This window comes from Grus americana, chromosome 5 (genome assembly GCF_028858705.1).
Source record: "Grus americana isolate bGruAme1 chromosome 5, bGruAme1.mat, whole genome shotgun sequence".
NCBI lineage: Eukaryota > Metazoa > Chordata > Aves > Gruiformes > Gruidae > Grus > Grus americana.
Window position 1 is genome coordinate 26,872,154 of NC_072856.1, and position 22,961 is coordinate 26,895,114.

General features: G+C 38.2%; 1 protein-coding gene across 21 annotated transcripts in view; it reads left to right on the forward strand.

Annotated features, from left to right (window-relative positions):
* The window catches only part of CELF1 (CUGBP Elav-like family member 1), a 62,341-nt gene that overhangs the window by 15,206 nt on the left and 24,174 nt on the right, over positions 1-22,961 (forward strand). For 7 of the 21 annotated variants that reach the window (XM_054828858.1, XM_054828857.1, XM_054828856.1 and 4 more), the window contains 6 exons: positions 1,891-1,931; positions 15,803-15,892; positions 17,981-18,168; positions 18,976-19,058; positions 19,469-19,517; positions 22,690-22,824. In XM_054828858.1, coding sequence (XP_054684833.1) covers positions 15,822-15,892; positions 17,981-18,168; positions 18,976-19,058; positions 19,469-19,517; positions 22,690-22,824 — 526 coding nt within the window. In that variant the 5' untranslated portion in view covers positions 1,891-1,931; positions 15,803-15,821. Of the gene's footprint in view, positions 1-1,890; positions 1,932-15,799; positions 15,893-17,980; positions 18,169-18,975; positions 19,059-19,468; positions 19,518-22,689; positions 22,825-22,961 lie in introns of all 21 variants that reach the window. The other 14 variants (XM_054828866.1, XM_054828867.1, XM_054828870.1 and 11 more) reach the window with 7 other exon arrangements.

Sequence of the window (22,961 nt, forward strand, 5' to 3'; positions counted from 1 at the left end):
TTTGCTGCTTGCCTTTTAAAGTTTTTATTGTCCTGGATTTTACCTTTGATTCAGTGAGGTATATATTTTTTCCCAAAGGTATCAAAGAGTTATGGATTCCTCTGGCCATGTTAGCTGTACTTTGGTTCCTTTGAAGTTTTTAAATTAATTCCCTAGAGTGTTACATAGTTACATGTGTGAAGGGAAGACTTTCTTTTTAACATTGAAAAGTTATTTACCAGTCCAAGATCAATGAGCTGTGTATTTCAGTTTTTTTCTGAAAGCTGATTATCACAGAAATACAACTTAGCATTTATGACAACTTCCATAGGGCTTAAATATCTGGGAAAGACTGGGTTTAAAAGAAGAAAACAAAAAAAATTTGTGTTATATGATGTGTTAAAATCAGATCTGTTAGCAGAAATCTGAGACCATTTTTTGGCCATAAACAATTATTATTTAATTAAACTTCAAAAAAGCAAAGGAATGTGGGTGAGGTGGAAGGAGGTGTCCTCAGGTAACATGTTTGTCTGAATCACTAGTAGGAGCTTCATAATCCAGAATGTTGTTGTGAAACAGAACAAGAATAAGTATGTAAAGTGTTCCCTGACCAATAGTCAGTTTCCAGTCATATTCTAGAAAAGATAAATTCATAATTTTGAAAATACACATTTCAGATAACTGAGTCTCAGGATTCATTGATTGTTTTTTATTGTTCTTAACTAGTATTATAAGAAAATTATTTTTGTTGTGTTTAGGATTCTGTGTTCCTTTAGAGGATATAATAGTTTATTAAATCAGTTGAACAAATTAGGAAGAAATTAGAACATTTGAAAACTACTACAAAATAGGGATATTAAATTCTCAAGAGATCTCTCTGGAAAAGATGGCATGAGTACATGTGATAAATATTCAAGTATGTTACATGACGATATGGATCACTTATCCACACTTCTCAAAGAATATAGAACAAAGGTTATGAAGGGGCCTGCAAAGCAGTGAAAATACGGGAACTCAAATAGTGTTGTATAACTTTTCTCCTTGCAGATGGATGCAGCTTTTGAATTGGTACCTCTAGATAAATAAATGGAGTTGAATTTTCTGTAAAATACTTCTAGACTACCATGCGTGTAGTTCTGCAAAATAATCTAGGAGGAAGCAGAGAAGAAATTCTTTAAAAAAAACAACCAAACAAAAAAAAATCCCAAAAAAACAACCACCAAGTAAAAAAGTCCAAAGTTTGTATTTAAATATATGCTAGTTTGTGCTGTGGGTCAATTACCGAATCTGCAAAAAGAGAACCCTGAATCACAGAGTAGCATCCCCTACTTAGGAGGTGCTAGTACAGAAAGTCTGTATGGTTTCTTGTTGGTGATTTGTTCAAGATGTAGAAATAACATTTTTCCTTGTGTTGTTTGTTCTTTGTGCTCCCTAATTCAGAGCTGTTTCATACATTTCCATCTATACTGTTTTACATTAGAGTTCCCATCTGCAGGTTCATTGTCATGTTAGTGCTGCTGCTGTCAGAATAATAATAGGAGTAATATAGGAGTTCAGGATTGTGGCTACTGCTGTTGGTAACTCTACTTCTGTCATGAGAGCCAAAAAGCCAGACAGGTAGGATAAATCCCCTGAATGTTGTTAGGAAGCTACAAGACTGCTTTCAGCCATGTTGTGGTTGCAGTCCTTTCTTTTGCACACTTTCATTTAATCTATGTATTTTTGAAATCTGCAAGTTCATTTTTGAGTCTAATGAGGGTTGTTACCACCTCATGATGACTTGTATTATTAGAAATGTGCTTTGCTTTCACAGTCCTCAGCGTTTTACAAATGAAGTTCATGCTGTAATGATTGTTATTATCCGATTTTAGCTCTGGAGTACTCAATGTCTGTGTTTTTCTTGTCTTTTAGAGTGAAGACTGGAACAGCTAGAGGGAGGTGTATAGCTGCAGGTATGAACCAACTACAGTTTGTATCCCTCAGTTGCGTATGGAGCTTTCTTTCAAAGATTTAGAGAGAAGTTGTTTTTACTTTGAATCATGAAAGCAGTCATTTTCCACTGCAGTGAGCAGTGCTCCCTGAACCTTAAACTCTTTGCCATTTCCTGCCTTTGTATGGCTAAAGGGGGTTGGGAGTGATAACAGTTTAGGACTGTGAGTACCAAGTCAATAGGCTTCTTTAGCTCCATCTGCAATTTAATAATTTTAGAAACATAGCTTACTACAAAGTAGAAATGCCTATCTTCATAGTAATTTCTTGACCTGAACGAATCTGAAGTACTCTGTGCATGAGTACATGAAGGCCTAAAGGTGAGTATTAGTGGGACAACTCCCTGTGGGCTGAGACAAATTTGATTATGTGCAGCAGAATGGGAGCATAGTCTAGTGTGAAAATGCTTGGAGCCAAATGTGAGCGTCTTCTGGTGCAGTTTTCTTAATGCCTGAAGTCCAGTAAGGGCGTAGTTTCATGAGACAGCTCAGACAATTCCCCCTCTCTTACTCAGTTTCCACCTGAGTAGTCCTGTGTCGTTGGTTATGCTTGGTTCTCATGGTAGTTCGACTGCATGGTAGACAAAGTCAGCTTGACAACCCAATAAAAAGCTGTTTTGTGATCAAGTTCTTATTTCTCTGGTTTAGCAAGTTGGAATGATTTACTGTGTGGTCAGAGGAGTACCGAAAGAATAGATCAGACTGTAACTGTGCACCTTAAGAGTTTCAGTTCATTTCTGAGGACAATTGACCTGTAACTGCTTTGTTAAGTAATAGTATCATGCTCAAAGTGTGGTGATTGTTGCACTTCGGATGAATCACCTTTGCTCTGGCAGAAATCTTTAGGGTGTGCTTTAGTCTGTAGACAACCAGGGAGAGTTGAGTTTTGCTCTTGTCTTGAGGAAACGCTTGTTTTCTACTATGGTCGGACATTTGCTACAGCTTTCATAAATACATTGGAAAGGATTTAGTCATGTCTATATCAGAAAGAAAATCAAATCTGTCGTTAAAGTGCAGGATATCCTGTCTCTCCATATGTTACTCATCAGGATAGAAAGAGCTAAAGTTGGATTAAGAAACCCAGGAACACTTCCATTTTCAAGTGATTTTTAGAGAATCGGTGATTGACCTCTGTGTTTAGAAGTACCAGTTTGAGGGCATTAGTCTCCAGGCATTGTGGGTGTTGCAGAACACTCAACTTCTTTCCTAAATGACTAGTGCTCTGTACTTTGCCCTTCCTGCTCCTCTGCTGCTCCATTAAGACCAGACAGAAGGTATGAAAGAAAGAATACTGGTCATTATATTTGTGTTTTTGTCTGAAGAGTTTCTGTCTTTTGAGACAGACTAATCTGTGATTAAACCTAGTTTTTCAAACTCATGGGATTCTGCCAATTACAAGAAACAGGTCCAGATTCAACAGATTTGGATCACTTAAATAACAAAATCAGATTATTTAAATAGCGAAATAATCATCAAGTTTATGGTTGCTGAAAATAAGCCATGAAATGGAACACTTCCATTCGGTGCCAGATCCATGGTTTCTCATCTTACGAGCAACCTAAAGTTGAATTTGTCTGCTTTAATGTGAATGTAGAAGGGTATCCAAATGAAAGAGGATTGAGTCTTTTCTTGAACATCTGAAAATGGTATATAAAATTGTTTGTACAGGTCACAGTATGAAATGCCTTTTATGATGATTAACTCCACAGAGGTGTATCAGAATAAAACTGATGGCATTCTGCTTCTGGTCTGGTACAGAGATTAAAATTGAGGAGGAGTCAGCTTTGCTTTGAGATAAGGAATCAATCGATCTTTGAAATAGCACTTGGTTTTGTTCCCTACTTTTCTGGTAGCTGCTATCTTTAACCAGACAAATTTTTGAATAGAGAGTTTACTCTGAGACTTAGGATTGTTTCTTGTATTTGGAAATGTATATGCCACACTTTGCCAAAGCAGATTAAACAGTTACTCTTCTGTCAAGTACTGTTGTCTTAAAAGTGCCCTGTGAGCATTGACAGTTTCAGGACTGAGGAACTCCTACCTCTGTATTGACTCTTGTCATACCCACGTTCATCATGCTGATATTCTGCTGGAGGACAAAAATACTTTTGTATTGTTTAAATGCCCTGTGAATAAAGAGCACTGTAGCATTCATATTGTTCTTACTGCCCTGCCCCTCCTTTAGGGTAATCCTGTTGTTTTCCTGAAGGTAAGCTCTGATGAAAACTCCATTGAGACAGATCTGTAGGCATGTTGTGTGATGAAGAATACCATCTTACCTGTTTTTACCTGAAACACATCTGTGTTCAAATAAAATTTCTGCAGATTTGACCCCCTTCCAAAATGGAAATCTTTGGCATGGAGATGAAGGTGGGCATTAAAAGTTTGTAGATTTGTCTACTTAGAAGGAACTTCAGTTTTTCTGCCGTAAGAGAAGCTACTTCTTCCTCAATACTTCTAAAGTCATTTATAGTTTAGGAAGGTAGATGTAAGTTTGTTTGGTTATAGATTTATTTGTTTGGAGGGAGGGACTGTTCTGCATCAGAGTATTCTTCATTCTTTGTGGGCTTAGCTCTTCCTGAAGTTGAATCCTCCTATAGTATCTAATCTAATGGTTATGTAGACCTGATTAAAGAGGAAGTTTTTAGATAGGCATGGCTGTATTTTCTTAGCTGATTAGGAAAACTAAGGCTCATATATCGTACTGTTTTTCTTTTGGCTCTAGAAGCTTGGAAAATTAGGTATTTTCCAGAAACATACTCTTGACATTTTGATTATGGTCCTGCACGTGTAGCTTAAAAGCTAGTGAAGTTTTGCGAATGGCTGCTTGTCCAAAATATGCAGCAGGAGTCTTGAGTTTGTTTAAAGACAAGATCACAAAATAACAACTTCCTAAATAAATCACATTTCTTCTGTGCCAGGAGTGACGCTGGAGCTTCCCTTGTTGCATCTGTTAGTCTTTTCTACCCCACAGTGTATGTGGTAGCTTGAATTGTTTGCCTTTCCAGGATTGCCACATCCTATTCCGATCTACTCCGTTCTTTTCATGGACAGTACTGGAGCTATACCTTTGCAGCCTTGTGCCCAGAGCCAGGGATATTCATGCCTTATCATGTTCTAAGTTGATGCACTATGTAGAAATTGTTATTGCAGTGATTACTATTTCAAGTGCATAGTGTGCTCTCCTGGAGCTGTCTGGACTGCATTTGAACTCTCTTCAAGTGACATGCAACAAAAAGCTTTTATTTGGATAAAATGAAATGAGAGAGAAATAGTGAGTGAATTTTTACTGATTAATGTTAACTGATTCTCATTTGCGTCTGGTACTATTAGTAGAAACAATTTGAGATTAAAGGACTCCTCAAAACAGCGTGCATGGCTGTTCTGATGGCTGCAAAGGACAATGAAACCTGAGACTTGTTGCTTTGTTTAGTCCAAAAGGTCTCTTGAAACTTAATGGGGCAGAAAAAAAACCCCATCTATCATACTTCAGAAAGATTTTTAAACAGGTCTGACTGCTATTCTGAGACACTTCAGTAAGGAAAGGTTTTAAAATCATTTAATAAAATGAAGTTTGTTCCTTTAAGATACATGTTACATTTCTTAAGTAGAAAAAGTAACACTGACCAGTTCTTACTTTAAGGTTTTACTTCACACGTGCACAAGGTGTGTTGCTTGCAATAAACCTTAGTTAAAGGCGTTTTGGATTCGCTCTGGTTCTCGTGTAGGGTAATACAACAGTCTTCGTATGTGGTATTGTCCAGGAATTGTATAGCTGGTTCTGTAGTCTCCCCTGGGTCCAATGTACAACCACACAGCAATTCTCTGTGTAAATGGAGTTGCTTTGCCCATTGTAGTGCTTTGTGGCATGTTTGGCTTGAAGACAAGCGGACTGTTCAGAGATTTCCAGGACCCAGTGGATTTCCAGCTCCTTAGCAGAATAACTTCTGGCTCTCTTTTAGTGGCAGAAAACTAACCTAAAATGTGTGGTTGATTGTTTAAAAATCTCTCTAGCGAATATTGCAGAGATGACAAAATGTTTGTTTTCAGTGCATCTTTTTGACTAAGTATAGACTTGTAGATGCCTGTAGTATAGGAAAAGACAGCAAAATACAGGCCTACCTGAAAGCAGATTTCTAGGTCTTGTGTTTGTATTTACAAAGTAAAAAAGTAGAAGGAGATCTAAAGTATTCTGTTCCATAGAATTGCTTGCAGGGTTGTTTCTTACGCAAAAAGCTGAAATATCTGAAGGTAAACATCTGGCCAATCTTAGAAAAATTACTTTTTTTTTTTTTTTTTTTTTTTAGCTCAGACAACATTTGGGGAGAGAAAGAGGGGAAAGGCAGTGTAAATGGATCTGTACCTCTGCTTTCAGGGCACGATAGCTTGCAAGCATTAGTATTCTTATTCTCTTCTACTGAAGATTTAAGCGTTGAAGTACAAGTGTGAGTTATCGTTATCATCCATATGTTCTGTGTGTCTCATGGTCTGAATTCAGTCAATAAACAAAAAAAAAAAGGGAGGCAATTACCCTCAAACCTTGCTGCTGCCTTAAATGTTCCATCCTGTCTCCTTTTAGCAGTTCTCTGTCCTTTCACAGGATAGAAATGCACATCCTCACTTCTTATACTCTCATTTCCTGCCTTGTCTCCTGTTCTGTGTCATACTGCTGCCTTTATTTCCTCTTACTGTTGTTGGGACCAAGCCACTTTTCCTACTTCTCAAGAATTTTTTTCTGTCTCTCTTAGGTACTTAAGATTTCCATAGTTTGTCTCTTGCAAAATATAAGCATTGTTGTGTTCTGGCACTGTGATGATAAAAACTCAAAATGCTTCCCAAACTATGTCTGCTGGAATGTTGGCAGATGTTTAAAAAAAGAATAATTTTTAACTGAAAATTTCTTTTGCGTACCTTCTTGTAGAGCTTAAGCAGTACCTGAAATACACATTTCACATCTACTTACACCGCCACCCCCCAACCTGCAGATAAACATAAAAGGTTTAAATTTTTTACAGGGTTAGTTTTTTTGTTATTGTTTTTAATGTTTATAGGTCTTCATAGAATGAGGGGAATAAACCTATATGCTTCTGCTTTAAAAACAATTGCCCTGAGATTCATACAGCAATGCTTCTTCCTCATTTCAATTATTAATTGTAAAATGTCTTGCAAAGAGGGATAAACATGTGATGATTACTCCTTGTCTATGATTTGCCAAAATTAATTATTCTAGGGAGCCTGCATTGAGGCTTGTTGTTACCTGTTCTACAAGTACAGACGCTCTAATAGGTTGTCATGCATTACTTGCTCCAAATTCATGATTTGGTCTTTTGGCAATTTGTTCAGCTTATTTGCTTTGTGTCTAGTATCTTTCATACAGTGTCTTCTCAGCCAGGCCTTTGCTGTCGTCTTTGCATCACAGTAAGTTTTACTGTGTTGTGGATTTTTTTAAAATTCACTACTACTACCACCAAGAAATAGCTGATAATGCTGATTTTTGCCTCCCTCTCTGTTCCCTTAGTCTGAAAATATAATGAAATATGCAAGATAAATAAACAAAATTTAGCTCGGAAAGACTGAAATTTAATTTCAGATCACTATTCTGAAGGTCACAATTGGGAACTTAAATTACAAAATTGAAGTCTAAAGCTAGCAAAAGAAAATGTCTTACACTATAAGGGAAAGACAACAATCCAGGCACCTCTCTTGTTATATTTGTGAAGATTATAGTGGAATTGTATCATTGGGGAACAGGTATAAGGAGGAGATAATCAAACATCAAAGAGAAGATGGAGTTTGTAGGGGGAAAAAAACATTATTTGAAGATTTTACTTACATGGACATCTTTTTTATTTATTTTACGGTGCTAATGTACTAGATTATTATCCTAATGCTGCACAGGTACTGTTCTTGAAAACAGGAAGGGCAGATACTGGCTGCCTTTGGAAAAAATCCAGGTAAATACTAACCAAAGTTGTCTGTCACTCTGTAAATGACAGTATTGCCAACTGTGATACTAGAAGTTCCTTGTAGCTTCTGCCTTTGTGTAAAAAAGAATTAAGTAGATGCTGATTCTGGAAATAATAGCAATGTATCTCAAAATATTGCAAAAGTATTTGAGTAATCTCAAACCAGAGAGATTTGGAGGCTATAAGCTTGCTTATTCCTTGTTGCCATAGGGTAATGAGGAATTTTATGGTCTGAGATGGATGTTTGAGGTCATCGTCAGGAGGCGGCTTCATGGCCAGTCCATTCCATTTTTTTCCCTCTTTTTGGTAATGCCTGTGCAAGCCTTTGTAGTATCATCACTGAACTAGCAGACACAGCTGTAGCGGGTCAGGTACTGGGTTAGCAGCCCCATGCTCCTATACAATAAGAAGGTAAAACTCAGGGTAGCATTGTGCAGCTGTTCTGCCCTAGAGAAGCAGATCATTGTCTGCAGAGCTCCAGTTGCAGAATTCCGATACCCACAACCCCATCAGTATATTCACAGCACACTCGTGTGTCCCCTCTCAGGCAAGTGGATGAAGAGACAATGTGTCAGAGGGAGATGAGAGGAAAATGGAAGGAGTTTGGAGGCCACTGTCTTTGTTTGTGAAATTTATTCATCTGCTATAAGGTGGTCTTAAGACTATAATTCAGCTTCTGAGTTCTTAGATGTCCTGTTACTAGCAGTTATTGGCAGAGCAGGACCTAATTGCGGGTTTTTTTGGCTTCTTGCATTTGAACAGATGTTGTAACCTGTTTCCTGGTAGATAAGCTCTTGTATTGCAGAGCTACTGTCTGCGATTTGGTGTAATTGTCCTCAGGAGTGAGACAGATATTGAGTATACCACAGATTGAATTTGTTCATCAGTTTTATGATGGCATATTGAAAGCAATTGGAAGGCATTTTAAAAAGAGGGGAAAGTGTATATACTGGCTGCTAGCTGTGTTGTAACATTTGCTGAAGTCCAGAGGTGCGGGGGTTTGGTTTGGTTTGGTTTGGGTTTTTTTGTTGTGTATTGGGGGGGGGGAATCTTACTAAAGCAATTTAATATAGTGCTGATAATAGCCGAGCGCTTTTATTTAACATTTACCTAGCATGTGTATAGTTCAGTTCTTGAGTAGTTTTAATAGGACAACTCTTCTTTTTTTTTTTTATAGTGGTTTTTGTTTTGTCCCAACACAGACGCATAGGCATACTCCTGCCCTTTGGCATGTTCCAGACCTGTCTTTGCCATTCACAAAGGCTAATAATATGTAGTGTTTGTTTTTACCACAAAACTGATGGTGGTCTCTTGGCCTCTCTGTTTTCAGCTCAGGAGAACCTAACCTGTTGTGGTTTGTCTGGTAGCCTCTGATGGGTCTCTTCCAAGCACTTGTCCAGTCTGCTCTTGCACTTATGTAAGTTTGTTGCACCTGCACTATCCTGCCAACAAGGAGTTCCAAAAATCTACTACCCTTTGTATGAAAAATACTATCTCCTTTTCTCCTTAGAGGAGGAATGCTGTTGTATCAGTCATTAAGATTTTGCTTTCTTAGCTGTCATTTGAAAAGTTAGTTTGGAGATAACTAGCTGCTTAATAAGATGATAGCCACACATGACCTATTACAGCTGATATGCGCAGTCACTTCATTGCTTGTTGTTTGAAATAAAAGCAAGAGGGACATTTAGACTGGTCAGACAAACGTGTGGCAGTCAAAGCAGAACTGTTCCTCACCAAGTCGGTATGTGGATAGTACGGTAGGTACAAGTCTTCCTTACTTGTTTTTGGTCTTAGATTAAGGTCAGAGATATTTCTATCAGGGCATTAGTTGATTCCTGGACTTTACTGTTTGTACTTCCAGCAAAATGATGGCTTAAAGTCACTGGCCTGCCTAAAGACCTGGTATTCTAGACTACTTTGTTGGTGCCCTTTGAAGTGCCTTTGCACTAATGTGTGCAGCACGGGGAGCAAGCAGGAGGAACTGGATGGCTTTGTGCAGTTCATGCTCTAATCTAGAAGTATTTTAATAGAAATAATAGGTATCTTCTACAGAGAGCTCAGTTGTATTTTTATTGACCTGTTTTTAAAGGAAACAATGCACAAGCCTTCTACTGTCATTCCTTCCTGAAAACTTTTGAATCCACTGTTGATACTCAAATAAATTTGTCAGAGCAGTAAATGCCTCAAGGCATTAAGTTCCGAACCATTTAGCATTAAGTGAGGGAGTGGTCAAAACAGAACATTCAGCTCTTGCCCTTGCGCACCCATTGGTGTGCAAGTAGATCTGAACTAGCCTGGCTGTTGGCTATGGTCTGCACAGCTCAACAGGTAGAAGTCACTGACAGATCTTGAGACTCATTGGATTTATTGTAAGGAGGTAAGACACATCCGTAGGAACGGCTTTTTTTAGTTCTGTTTTTGGCATGTATCGACATACTTGTGTTAAGGGTTACCTCTCTAGTGTATAGGTTTATTGTATAGCAAACAGTATTCTCAGTTCTCTTATGTCTGAGGAAAGCGTCACTGCATCCTGGTTTGCCTGTGACATCTGGAAACTGAGGGGCTAAGGGAAGTTGCTTGGGTTTTTGCATCAGGTTGGTACAGAGCTGCCTTTTCTGCCATGGTTTGCAATCCCTTGATGCGTCTCTGAAACAGCATATTCAAGCGATAGGTCTTTTATGACCAGCTTAGTTCAGAACCCCTTTGTAAAACAGACTTACGCAGATATAGGAATTTATATACTGCTTTGCCACCGCATAATTGTGATCTCGGTTGCTACAGAGAAGCAGTAACTCTTGTGGTTTTAATCCAAACAATGTCTTCCATATCTATTTTCACATGAAGATTTTGCACTGGGTGTTCTGATTTAAAAAGGTAAAAAGTTGTGACTAAGGAACTTGAGAACTGCCACGCTGGACACAGTCTAGTTCGTAGTTTCCTTCTGATAATGCCTAGTACTATGTGCATTAGACAAATGGGTCTAAAATCTTAACAGTTATTGATTAGTCTGTGTGTAAAGATGAGGTTACTTAGTTGTTCCTTCCTAATGTTAGCTAGGAAGGTGGTAGTTCTTATGTGCAATATTTTGATGCATATAGCTTGTGGGTTTTCTGTTTAAAAAAACAAAAACAAAACAGTTGGGATTTATATATATGTGCAGTAAATAGAAGTGGAAATATGTATCCCTGCATTCAAGCATCCAGTTGTGCTTGAACCCTGTCGAGCTTTGACAGGATTACAAAAGTCACTGCCACTAAAGATTTATTTTATCCATTAATTTATTAAGAAGCGTTCCTTCTTATCAGTTTCAGATTTGCCTTTGCCGTTTCCTGCTTTACTCCTATGAACATAGGAAGCTACAACTTTGTGAATTGTGTGGCAATAGGTGCTGTTTTAGGTGAATGTTGCATAGCAGTAAGAAGGCAGAAAGAACAGAATTAGACCTTTCAAAAGAAGCATGTATGTTTGAGGAAGCCCATAGGCAATTTAAAAGGAAATGTACCTGTATGTGTTTCTTGTCTATCTTTTTATAAGCTCCACTGTTTAGAATTCATTAGCATAACAAATTTTGTTCACTTCAGCACAAAGTCTTATCTCATTTTCCATAAAAATAACCTAATTCCCTCATTTTAGTAAATAGACTTTGTATAATTTATTTTGAATTATTTGTCTTTACTATAAAATAAAAGAGTAAGTTTAGCTGCCATTTTATTTTTCCCTTTCTAAGACTGCTTAGGCAGAGAAAACATCATCCTGTAAGCCAGAGGGATAGGTGACTTGCTGCTTCATCTACTGGCAGAGAGCTGGGGAGTCTGGGGATTCTTCAGTCAGACAAAAGTTCAGGTTTCATTCCTTTTGACTTTCACAGAATTAATTGGAGTAGAAGCTACAGGTAAACAGGACTTCATTCACAAGCCAGAGAAGTAGGTCAAGAATGTATTGATTTACCTCAAATATATATATCTCCCCCCCCGCCCCGTAATATTTTGAAGAAGGGGAGGGGAAAAAAAGTCTGCTTATAAGCTATTTTAGAATAAAAGTTACCTACTTTGTGAAAATCCATCTAGGTCTGGAGAGTATGGAGGAATCGTGCTCTCAGATAAATGCATAAGAGAACACTGTGAAACTTTGCTATTTCTGAGATAAAAGCATTTGTCATCCCCTCCTATCCTTTTTTTCCACCTGGAAACTTCTACAAAAATTTCATATAAAAAAATGTTTTTCAGTTAATTTAATCTGAATTGTAGGCAGCCCAAAACTTCATGTATTTTAATGGTAAATTCAACATTCTGAATGTGTCTCATTTGTGTACCCACGGTGCATAACTGTTATAGAGATTGGCAGAAGAAGAAACTGCAGTTTTGGCAACTAGGTAAGGGGCTTTTTGTACCCAGCGAGGCATGGGGAGATAGTTTGGATTTCAACATAGGCAGAAAACATTCTGACCACATGCTTACATGATCAGCAATAAAACAAGACAATATTGACAAGTAGTTACTGTATTTTGATGCATGTAACCCAGGGGTTATCTGTTTAAAAACAAAACTGCAATTCAGCAACACTGTAGGGATCTGGATACGCACAGATAATAGAAGGGGAAGTTTATTCTAGGACCTGTCTCCTTCAAAGCTTCACAGCGTCCGATTTCCCCATAGCCTGCATCTTTTCCTATAGTTCGCTCTCACCATCCCAGTAGCCCCTCAGCTTCAGATTTGTATATGTTGTCTGAGGTTCAGACTGTATAAAATAAAAGATGGTATTATCTTTAGCTTTCAGAGTTAATTGCTCATTGAAATGAACAAGGCTTTCTTAGGAAAGAAAATACAGCACAGGTTTTTTTGTTTTGTAGTTTGTTTTTTTATTTTAGGTTTTGTGCCCCAGGATGTGATGTAATTCTGTAAACTTAAAAGCAAAATTTTTAGTATTTATATTCTGCAGGATCATATATAGTGATATATTCTGCAGCATAATCTAGGATTTAAGTGTCCAAAAAAAAAAAAAAAAGATATTTAATCTGTAGTACGTAGACATTTTTAATGTTTGTATTGTCAGATTAGCACCACATTTAAATGTGTAGCTACAGTCCATAGAGCTTGGAATTTCAAACATTGTTTCTATTATCCTTTGAATAGAAACAGTCAAAGAATGGATCTGGAAGCCAGTAGGAATTTGACATCTGAGCAAAAAATAAGTGTGTTGAGCTCTCTTATTTTTCTTTATTTGTGAGCAATGGCTAGGATGACTTTTGTGGGGTTTTTATAATTCCAAAGAAACACTGCTTCCTCATTTATTTCTTCTTACTTCTGTGTAGTAGCAAAATACCATCTTTTTCCACTCTTTTTGATATTTTCATAAGTGAAGTCCATATGTCTTTTAATTTCACTAGCTTGATGCCTTCAACTAAATAATGTTAAAAAAACCTGCTTGTACACTAGTGTTTTATCACTGAAATTGCCATCATTACTGCAGAAGTACAGTATCCCAAGGCACTGAGTCTTGGCCAACATACCTATTCACCATTCTAGTATTGACTCTTCCTCTCCTCCAAATGGTACATTACAACATGTGAAATACTTTCAGCACTGTTCATTAAATGAACACATCACGGGAGAAATTAGAGTAAGTATAAATAAGAATTAAAAATTAATATGTAGCAGGATAGTTGCACAAAACTAATGTTTTAATTATCAAAGCCAGTAGACTGAATTTAACATGGAGTATAACAGTGGGACAATGCCTGTAACTTGTTGCAGGTTTGTCTTAATGGAACAAGCAGATATGACTTCCATTTTGAGGAGCAGAGAGATGAGGGAAATGATGGGTGTAGGATCAAATCATAATGACTTAGTGATTTTCTTCAGTAAACTAATCAATCTCCATAACCTTTTTAAAACCCATTTTCTAGAGTATCTGTTGCCAGCATCATCTTTCATTGAACCTACAGTGAGCGTTGCTGCTGGGGTATTTTACTGGCTGCTTAAAATAGCTAAAGATGACTAGAAGACCGGAAGGAATGAACCTATGAAGACCAAAATTTACAGTGTTGGTCTATAGATTTATTTGAATGGTGGCACTGTATCTTCTGCTGTTCTAATTATATAAATCTGAAGTGTTTTTCTCTGTAGGCTCATTTTAGAGAAATCCATAAAGTGGGCTTCAGGCTCAATGTAACATTTGAATATGCTGCGTTTTACATAACGTGGCATTTTTCAAGTGGGAAGCCTGTAAGATGTGTCTGAAGGTAGATAAGAACAATTTACTGAAAGCTAATAAACTGACCTGTGCTTCCTAGTGCCTATTTGCATGCTCTTAACAGTGGTGCTTAGCATGTAGCTTACATCTTTTCTATTAAAGAATAAGCTTTTTTGCATTTACCACATAGTAAGAGCATGCATGAAGTAGTTACTGTTGAATATCTGATCTGTGCTAAATTCACATCCTCTCTTATTTTGGAGTAACATGTATATCTCTTTGTATTATGATGCCTAACTCCTTTTAATAACCTTTTAATTAACTTCACTGTAGGCAGAAGATCAGAAATGTTTTGTTGTTTTGTTTTTGGTTTTTTTTTCCTCAGAGGTTAGAAGTGGTTATTTAGGGGAAAAAAAAAATTGATGTGCTGTAACTGTGCAAGCATAAAGCTGTACGTACTGGCCAGTCTAAATAACTGCAAGTACACGTTGCAGTCACTGACAGACAAGAAAGAAATGATCACGTCTGCACCAGCATGCATTCCTTGATGCTTTAAGAGTTTATTTTGTGGTTATATTGACCATATACATAAGGCTTATCAGGATTCATGTTGGACTTGAATTAATCATCCCTCCTGGAGTGCTCAGGCACACCCAGCTGCCTCTGCAGCACTCTGTCTCTGCAATCAAATATTTCTGCATCTCCCAATGCATCCAGTATTATCCAGATTACCTCCCCATTAGTTTGGGTATTGGAGATTTAACAAGAGGTCCGTACTTTGTGTTTAAATACACATCACAGTTCCTTGATCAACATGTTATTTCTGTTTTAATGATGAAGCAGCTGAGGTGTTCTGATCAGTGTTTTCAAAGATTATAAAACAATTTTCAACAAATCACTGTTTTTCCCTTTCTTTATAATCTGTAGACTCTGTATATCTCTGGATTTAAAGATGCATGATGGGCACAGTATTGTTTCCAGAACTGTGGAGGCTTTGCTCCTGTAAAAGGAGTAGGGTTTGATGTTCTGTGGTAGTTAAGGAATTTTTGAGTAATCAAATCTTCTTAGCTTTGATTGTTTTGGCAGGTTCAGGAAAACATTTTATTTGGCATTTTTCTCCCTGGAAGTTAGGAGCGTGTTGAAAATAGTGCACGAGGTGAAAAGAGTGAGATCAGCCAGTGAACATGTTTATAGTGAAGGAACCTCTTGACTTCACAACTTCCTGCTGGTGATACAGGAAGTGTCTGTCTGAACGTCAAGGCCTTGGACTGCCATTTTGGGAGGCAAGGAGTTAGTTGGGGATGGAAAGACTGGAGTTTGTATTCTTTCTGCTCTGTTACCCGTTGCTATCTTCATGGATCTGACACTCTGTTTATCTGACAGTGCACTCAGTACTGCTTCGCCAGGGAAAATTGCACAAAACAAGCCCAGTGCATCAGCATTTTCATTGTGTGTTAAGCTGAGCCTCCCTTCACATGGTCACATCCCCTTTTTAATCTGGGATTCCATGTCCCTTTCCCAGTCCAGCCTGTTTCTGTGGTGTCTATTGCTGGTCTCCCTGAGCTTCTGTTTCTGTGGTTTGAGTGGTTTTTTGTGTGGCTGAGTGTTAAGACCTGCAGGACTTTTGGAAGTGGCGTTGTTTGGGGGTTAGGCAATACACTAATTTAGTGTTAGTAGTTTGTCACAGACTGAGGTGATGGCTGCGTTCAAGTTGGATTTCCTCCCAGAGATGATGGTGGACCATTGCTCCTTGAATGCTAGCCCTGTGTAAGTATTTTGTCTTCATGTCTAAGTTTATAACTAAAGTGATAGTTGGAATTGCTGTCTCTGAAGCCTCTCCTGTCTGATTAACTCCCCTTGGGGGGGGGGGGGTGGGGAGGAGAAGAGAGGTAGGAAAGCCAGAAGTGTGTTTTCTTAAAGAAATCCTGGTGGGCATTGGCAAGTGATGTTGGATTCTGGATCTGGGGTGGGGGGAATGATCTGATAATTTTGGGAATGAGGGCTAAGGAGGAATAAAGCTATTTGGCAGTACTGTTTATAGTGTGCTACAGGTGCTGATATTATAAAATCAGCTATCTAAAGCAATTGTTAGAACAGTTTCCCTATTAATGACTGCAAACTTAACATTTTAGTTAGATATGAAAGTTTCCTTGAATATTGTTGAGGCCATATTAAGAGTTGCCCAGTTAACAGGAGCCATGCTATGCTCTTGAAGCTACCCTTGGCATTGAAGGCAGGGCTGAAAATTATTATTGGAAGAGGGTAAATGATTTCCAGTTGTTCTCAATTGGAATTAAAAGACATAGAATGAAAAGAGGTAGTTTACTCCTTTGTAAAAGGTATTGTTTGCCTTGGCTATTTGGAGAGGTGCTGACCCTTTCCGAGTGGAAAGGTAGAGAGGAGTGAAAGAATTTATAATGATTCCCTTCCCTTCTGTAAGAAGCTTTGTTGTTTCTGAGGTGTGTTCGTACAGCTGTAAAATTACAAGCTTTCCCTAGCATCAGTTTTTCCTTAGGCTGTGAACAGCAGCGTATTAAAGGGGAAAAAAATAACTAAACATTACCTGGTTTGGAAATTTTTGTGGTGGATTATTTATTTGTTGTATTGGGGGGAATATGAATGCAGATGGACAGTGAGAGGAACACTGTTTACTGTAATGTGCAGCTCATAAGCCATTCAAAAACTATCTTTAAAGGAAAAAAGCAGAGATGAAGAGAGCTGACTACTCTGGAAGAAATCTACCTGTATTCTTCAACAAAGAGTTTGGGGGTGGGGTGAATCATTGTATAGTTACTATTCCCCATGTCCTTTCTAGATTATGCAGGGGTTTGTCAGCAATTTTAACCTACTAATCACTACAGCTACAATAGGATGTCGTTACAGTCAGTCTTCCACAGAAATAGGTCCTGTGGTGTACCAGGCTGTGACTACTGATAATAAGACCTCACATTGCGCTTGACAAACAGGGAGGAGTCAGTACAGAAGGCAATATATGGCTGAACTAGCTGGGTGGAGTATAACACTGTTTTATTAATAGGCTGTAAACTGTTTGTATAGCTAGATGTAATGTCTTGAAGCCCATTGAAGATTCCCATACTCAAAATTTTTGTGGTGTTGTAGTCTAAGTGACTTTTTTTTCTTTTGTTAACACCTTGCCACTAGTCAACTTGATTCTGTGACTAACTACATTGTCCAATCCCAACCTGTTCATGTACAACCTAAGCCTTGGAGTTTTTTGCCAAATACTGTTGAAAGTGCCCTATTTTCACAAAGAGTTACTGCCTTGTAAAGCTTTAATGAGACTTCTAATCTGTTCATTCGTACCTGTTTCTCTGTTTTAAGATGGATCTTCACCCTGGGAAACAGTTTCAGATAGTCACATTTAAAAACAACAAAATGTTATCCTCTCAATTTCAGTGGTTACTGATAACTTCAGTAGTCTGTGGGTAGACTGAGTTTAGGTTCCTTCCTGTTTTGGTTTCTTTTTCTGTAAAATGTGACATGCTTGAACTAGTGATATTTTTAAGTCATCTCAACAGATTGATTTCCTGAATCCCAGATGTTGACTACATTATAGGAACAAATGTTAAGAGAAGTTTTAAACAGCTGTGTAGAGAGTGTTTGGTTTCCAAGTACACAGCTTGCCAATGAATGTGAATGATATTTCTGAATATTCTCTGGTATGCAGGACTGGGAATGTGCAAGAGTCTCTTTTCATATGCATATTTTAATCATATACACTTATATATGTATGGATTTTTTTTAATCTCACTGTAAGCATGCTGCTTCTAGCTGCAATAGCATCTAGAATCTGTGGAAAGATATAAACCAGAAATTCCTTCTTCTTTTTCATAGCTCAAAGAAAATGAATGGCACACTGGATCACCCAGACCAACCTGATCTAGATGCTATCAAGATGTTTGTGGGTCAGGTCCCACGAAGCTGGTGTGAGAAGGATCTAAGAGAACTTTTTGAACAGTATGGTGCTGTCTATGAAATAAATGTCTTGAGGGACAGGAGCCAAAACCCTCCTCAAAGCAAAGGTGAGAACTTGTGTACTTCCCATGTGAGACTTGGGGTCTCAGCTGCTTTCACATAGTTACAATCTTAGCTGTTTGCTTATTTGAACATCCCTCCATGTTGGAGCTCTGTGCAACCAGGTGTGCGTGCAAGCCTAGGCTTTATAGTTTGTAAGTGTATGTGTCTATTATACTTGGACTCTGATCCAGTCATTAGCTGAACTGAGGAAAATTATAATATTTTTTTTTAGAGCTCAGAAGTGATGGAAATGCTTGAAGAGTATGGATTATAATTGCAAAGCAGAACATCAAATTAATATTGTGTTGCTCCAGAGCATCACTGTGATGCTATGATATGATCAAAATATTGCTGGAAGTGGCACAGTTTCAGATAAAATATAAAATTGAGGTCTTAGTCATTTGTGTGCATCAAATACTTCTGTACATCAAATCCTAACTAAATGCTGTACCTGGATTTGCAGTTCAGTTATATGCAATATCTTATTTCCTGTGAAACTAGGAAGTTTTTGGTACTAGCAAGTAATTGTGGAGCTTGATAATGGAAGTAGCCAACAACTATTTGACAGGTGTATGTAAATGTTTGTTTTAATGGTGTATTGGTGATGTTGGGTCAGTTCTGAATGTATCCTATTTTATTACACTTAGAAATCTTTTTTAAACAGTCACGATCAGTACTACCTATCTATTTCAGTGTCTAACCTCTTGTCATACATTTTGCATTGAAAGGATAGATGTGGGACTTGCAATGTCTGTACAGCACGTGAAGATTCATAGTGTTCTTTCTTGGCTAGCATTTTCTTTCAATTGCAGGGTGCTGTTTTGTTACATTTTATACCCGTAAAGCTGCACTAGAAGCACAGAATGCTCTTCACAACATGAAGATCCTCCCAGGGGTAAGAGAAGAACCATGCTTTCTTCACAACTCTCTCTCGTTTTTCTGAGCTCTGGCACCACTAATGTACAAATATATGTTATCTTGCCCTCAAATAATGTTTTAAAAGAACTATTCAAAAGAGCAATGACAGGAGATTTGTATGATAACAAATCTTAAGGGAATTTTGGAGCATTTGGGAGAATAATATTGTAGCGAAGTGGGTGGGCACGGCTCCTATTCCTCCTCAGAGAGTATTATGATTGCATATCATTAGGAAAGCTTTTCTTTCTTCTAGGAATTCATGTATTGTTACATATGCACTTCTGTAGTGGCAATTTAGGCTACTGTTTCTTTCTTCCACAATTCTTAGGGGATGTATTTCATGTAGTATAAAGTGAATGCATGTAGAATTAAATTTTTATATTTCAGATGCACCATCCTATCCAGATGAAACCAGCTGACAGTGAAAAGAGTAATGGTAAGCTTTACTAAAGTCTGAGTTTGGTGGCATCATTTGTGCTACTAGGGAAGCTTGAGGATTTTTCTTTTGTTGAAAGGCTTCTGATGAAGTCTTCTTGAACTGGAGACATGATTATTTATTTTTTTAAGGGAAAAAAAAGAAAGAAAAAGATGTGTTTTCAATATAGTAGGTAGTGTAAGTGGTGTACCTAAAATTCCATGACTCAGTATCTCCCACTGCTGCTTGTGGTAGAACCATGTTGTCAGTTAGGGAAACATCCAGTGAGTTCTTCTTTGTGCTAAGGTGGTTTAAATCTTTGTTGGGGACATGGACAGTGGGATTGAGTGCACCCTCAGCAAGTTTGTGAATGACGCCAAACTGAGTGCTGTGGTTGATACCCTAGAGGAAAGGGATGCCATCCAGAGGGGCCTTAACAGGCTTGAGAGGTAGGTCTGTGTGAACCTCATGAAGTTCAACAAGGCCAAGTGCAAGATGCTGCACATGGGTAGGGGCAATCCCAAACATGGATATAGGCTGGGCAATGAGTGGATTGAGAGCAGCCCTGTGGAGAAGGACTTGGGGGTATTGATGCATTAAAAAATTGAATATAAGCTGGCAATGTGTGCTTGGAGCCCAGAAAGCCAATTGTATCCTGGACTGCATCAAAAGAAGGGCTAACAGGTCGAGGGAGGTGATCCTGCCCCTCTAGTCCACTCTTGTGAGACCCCCACCTGGAATGCTGTGTCCAGCTGTGGGGTCCCCAGCATAAGACAGACATGGAGCTGTTGGAGCAAGTCCAGAGGAGGGCCACAAAGATGGAGCACCTCACCTATGAGGACAGGCTGGGGTTATTCAGCCTGGAGAAGAGAAAGTTCTCCATGTAGCAGCCTTCCAGTACTTAAAGGGAACCTACAGGAAAGATGGGGAGGGATTCTTTATCAGGGAGTGTAGTGATAGGACAAGGGGTAATGATTTTAAACTGCAGGAAGGTAGAGTTAGATATTAGGAAGAAATTCTTTACTGTGAAGGTGGTGAGGCACTGGTACAGGTTGCCCAGAGAAGCTGTGGATGCCCCCTCCCTGGAAGTGTTCAAGGCCAGGTTGGATGGGGCTTTGGGCAACGTGGTCTAGTGGAGGGTGTCGCTGCCCGCAGCAGGGGGGTTGGAACCAGCTGATCTTTGAGGTCCCTTCCAACCCAAACCATTCTATGAAATCTAGAAATGCTTTTTCAAGTGCTTGCCCAATTTGAAGCAAGGCCTGTTGCAGCTAGGGTGGGAGTCAAAACTTCTTGTAATGTACAAGGGAGACTGAGAATTCACAACAGTTCAGCAGAGAAAAAATTGTGAGTATTTCTGCACATTAGCTATTTCAGATGGATTAAGACATTTAGCATCTATCATTGGGTAAATGATCATTTATCCATGTACTTTCACAATGAGTTTATATACGTACACACATATATGCTCGTGTGTGTGTCTATATATTTCTGCAAAACAAGCAAAAAAGGTGTTTAGCATCTTGCAGTTTCAGCCTTTCTGGGCTTGGCTGAATTTTATATTCTTCATTTGCCATAGTTACTATAAGATTAGTGTTGCATCATGGAGAAGATAATTCTGGCTCCAGAAAGCTTACATCTTAGGATAATGAAAAACAGAAGATGGGATATACGGGTAACAGCAGGAGTAATTTCATCTGCAAATTCCTCCATATGTGTATAGAATATGTTTCTGTGTAAATATATCTAGAAAGGAGTAATTCTTTTGAAGTATTGTTGGGAAGAGAACAATATAAGGTCTCTAAATTAAAATTGGTCTTGTATTATACACACACACACATATGAATATCCTGGGAAAATAATGGAAAGAGGAAAAAAGTATTTAATCGAATTTTGGGGTGAGAGTTCTGAGTCTATTATATAATTATATCAGTTTTAGCAAAAGGTGTAGGTGAAATATAAATGAGAGCATCAGTTAAAAATGTATTTTAATTTGCCATTAATAAAAGGGATTCTGGATCTCTTGAACTAAAATGGACTTCAAAAGGGATATGAAAGCAGTTTTCTGCTCTCAGAGCTTGAAAGTGAACTGAGTACAACACTCAGATTTAATAGGCAGTTAAAGTCATGTCAGTTGGAATAGTTTGGGATTTTCCTCTTCAACACTATAGAGGACTCAGCAAATAAGTTGATTTCCCCTCACCATGGCACTAAATAGGAGAAGACTTTCTCTCTTGAAGCTTCAAATTGTGGTACAGCCTTCATCATATTATATTTTATATTGTGCTGAATGTTGTATTTGCAAACTGGTTTGTATCTCCAAATGGTATTCTGTGTAATTTGCTTCATCTTTTACAAGCAAGTATTTCAGAGGTGATTAGCATCCTTAAAGAAGTAAAACGAGAGGTATAAAGTTCTGCTCTGGATTCGAATTCACCCCACTCCCGTAAGCGGCCTTAAACTGACATTAGCAACCACTAACTGAAAAAGTTGAGAGAAATGTCTTTATGGACCATTTATTTTAAAATAGTCTGCACGCTGAAAGGTATTCTTCAACTCTAATGTATCTAGTAGCATCAGCATTTAAAGGCAAGATACAGTAGTTTTTGGTACAGATCAGAATGGATGAATCTGAAACAGAACTAAAACTGTTCTGTTTTAGCAAATGCTGTTGCTTACACTGTTGAGACAGGAGCATGAGGAAATAGATCTAAATTTAAGTGATTGGCATGATAAAGAGGCTAGAAAGAAGTTTTCTGCAGCTCACTTGCTGGTTTAGATACAGTTAGGTATGTTGGTAGTCTAAAGATAGACAGAGGAGAGAGGATGAAAATAGTCCAGTAAAATACAGACAAGTCTTCTCTTGCTCACCAGGAACTCAATGTAGGAGATACAGGGAAGCACTGAATCTAATATATTCTTTCCTTTTCTTACATTCTTGCAGTTCACAGGGTTGCAAGGGAGAAACAGTCAGCAAAATGTAAACATAAAACGGGCATCCTTTGGGTTTATTGCGGTATCCAATATGCATCCTCTTAAATTGAAGAGATTCCATGATTTGGAATCTTTTTTTTTACAAGCTCCTACTCTACATACAAGGGAAGTAACTACACTTGATGGAGAAGACTTGACAAAACAAGATCTAGTAAGCACATATTTGCTGGTAATACTCTTATCTTATCCTTTGATTTCTTAGCAGTAGAAGATAGGAAGTTGTTTATTGGAATGATATCCAAGAAGTGCAATGAAAATGATATCCGAGTGATGTTCTCCCCCTTTGGGCAGATTGAAGAATGCAGGATATTACGGGGCCCAGATGGCCTGAGCCGAGGTAAGCAGGAAGCTTTTCCAACAGTTCAAGGTTCTCCACTGGATGCTGCCTTTTGCAACTCAAGGTGGTATTTCAGCTCTTTCTGTGATTCTCCCTGCTCCCCTGTAGACATTTTCATTTCTTTATTAATCCCAGTA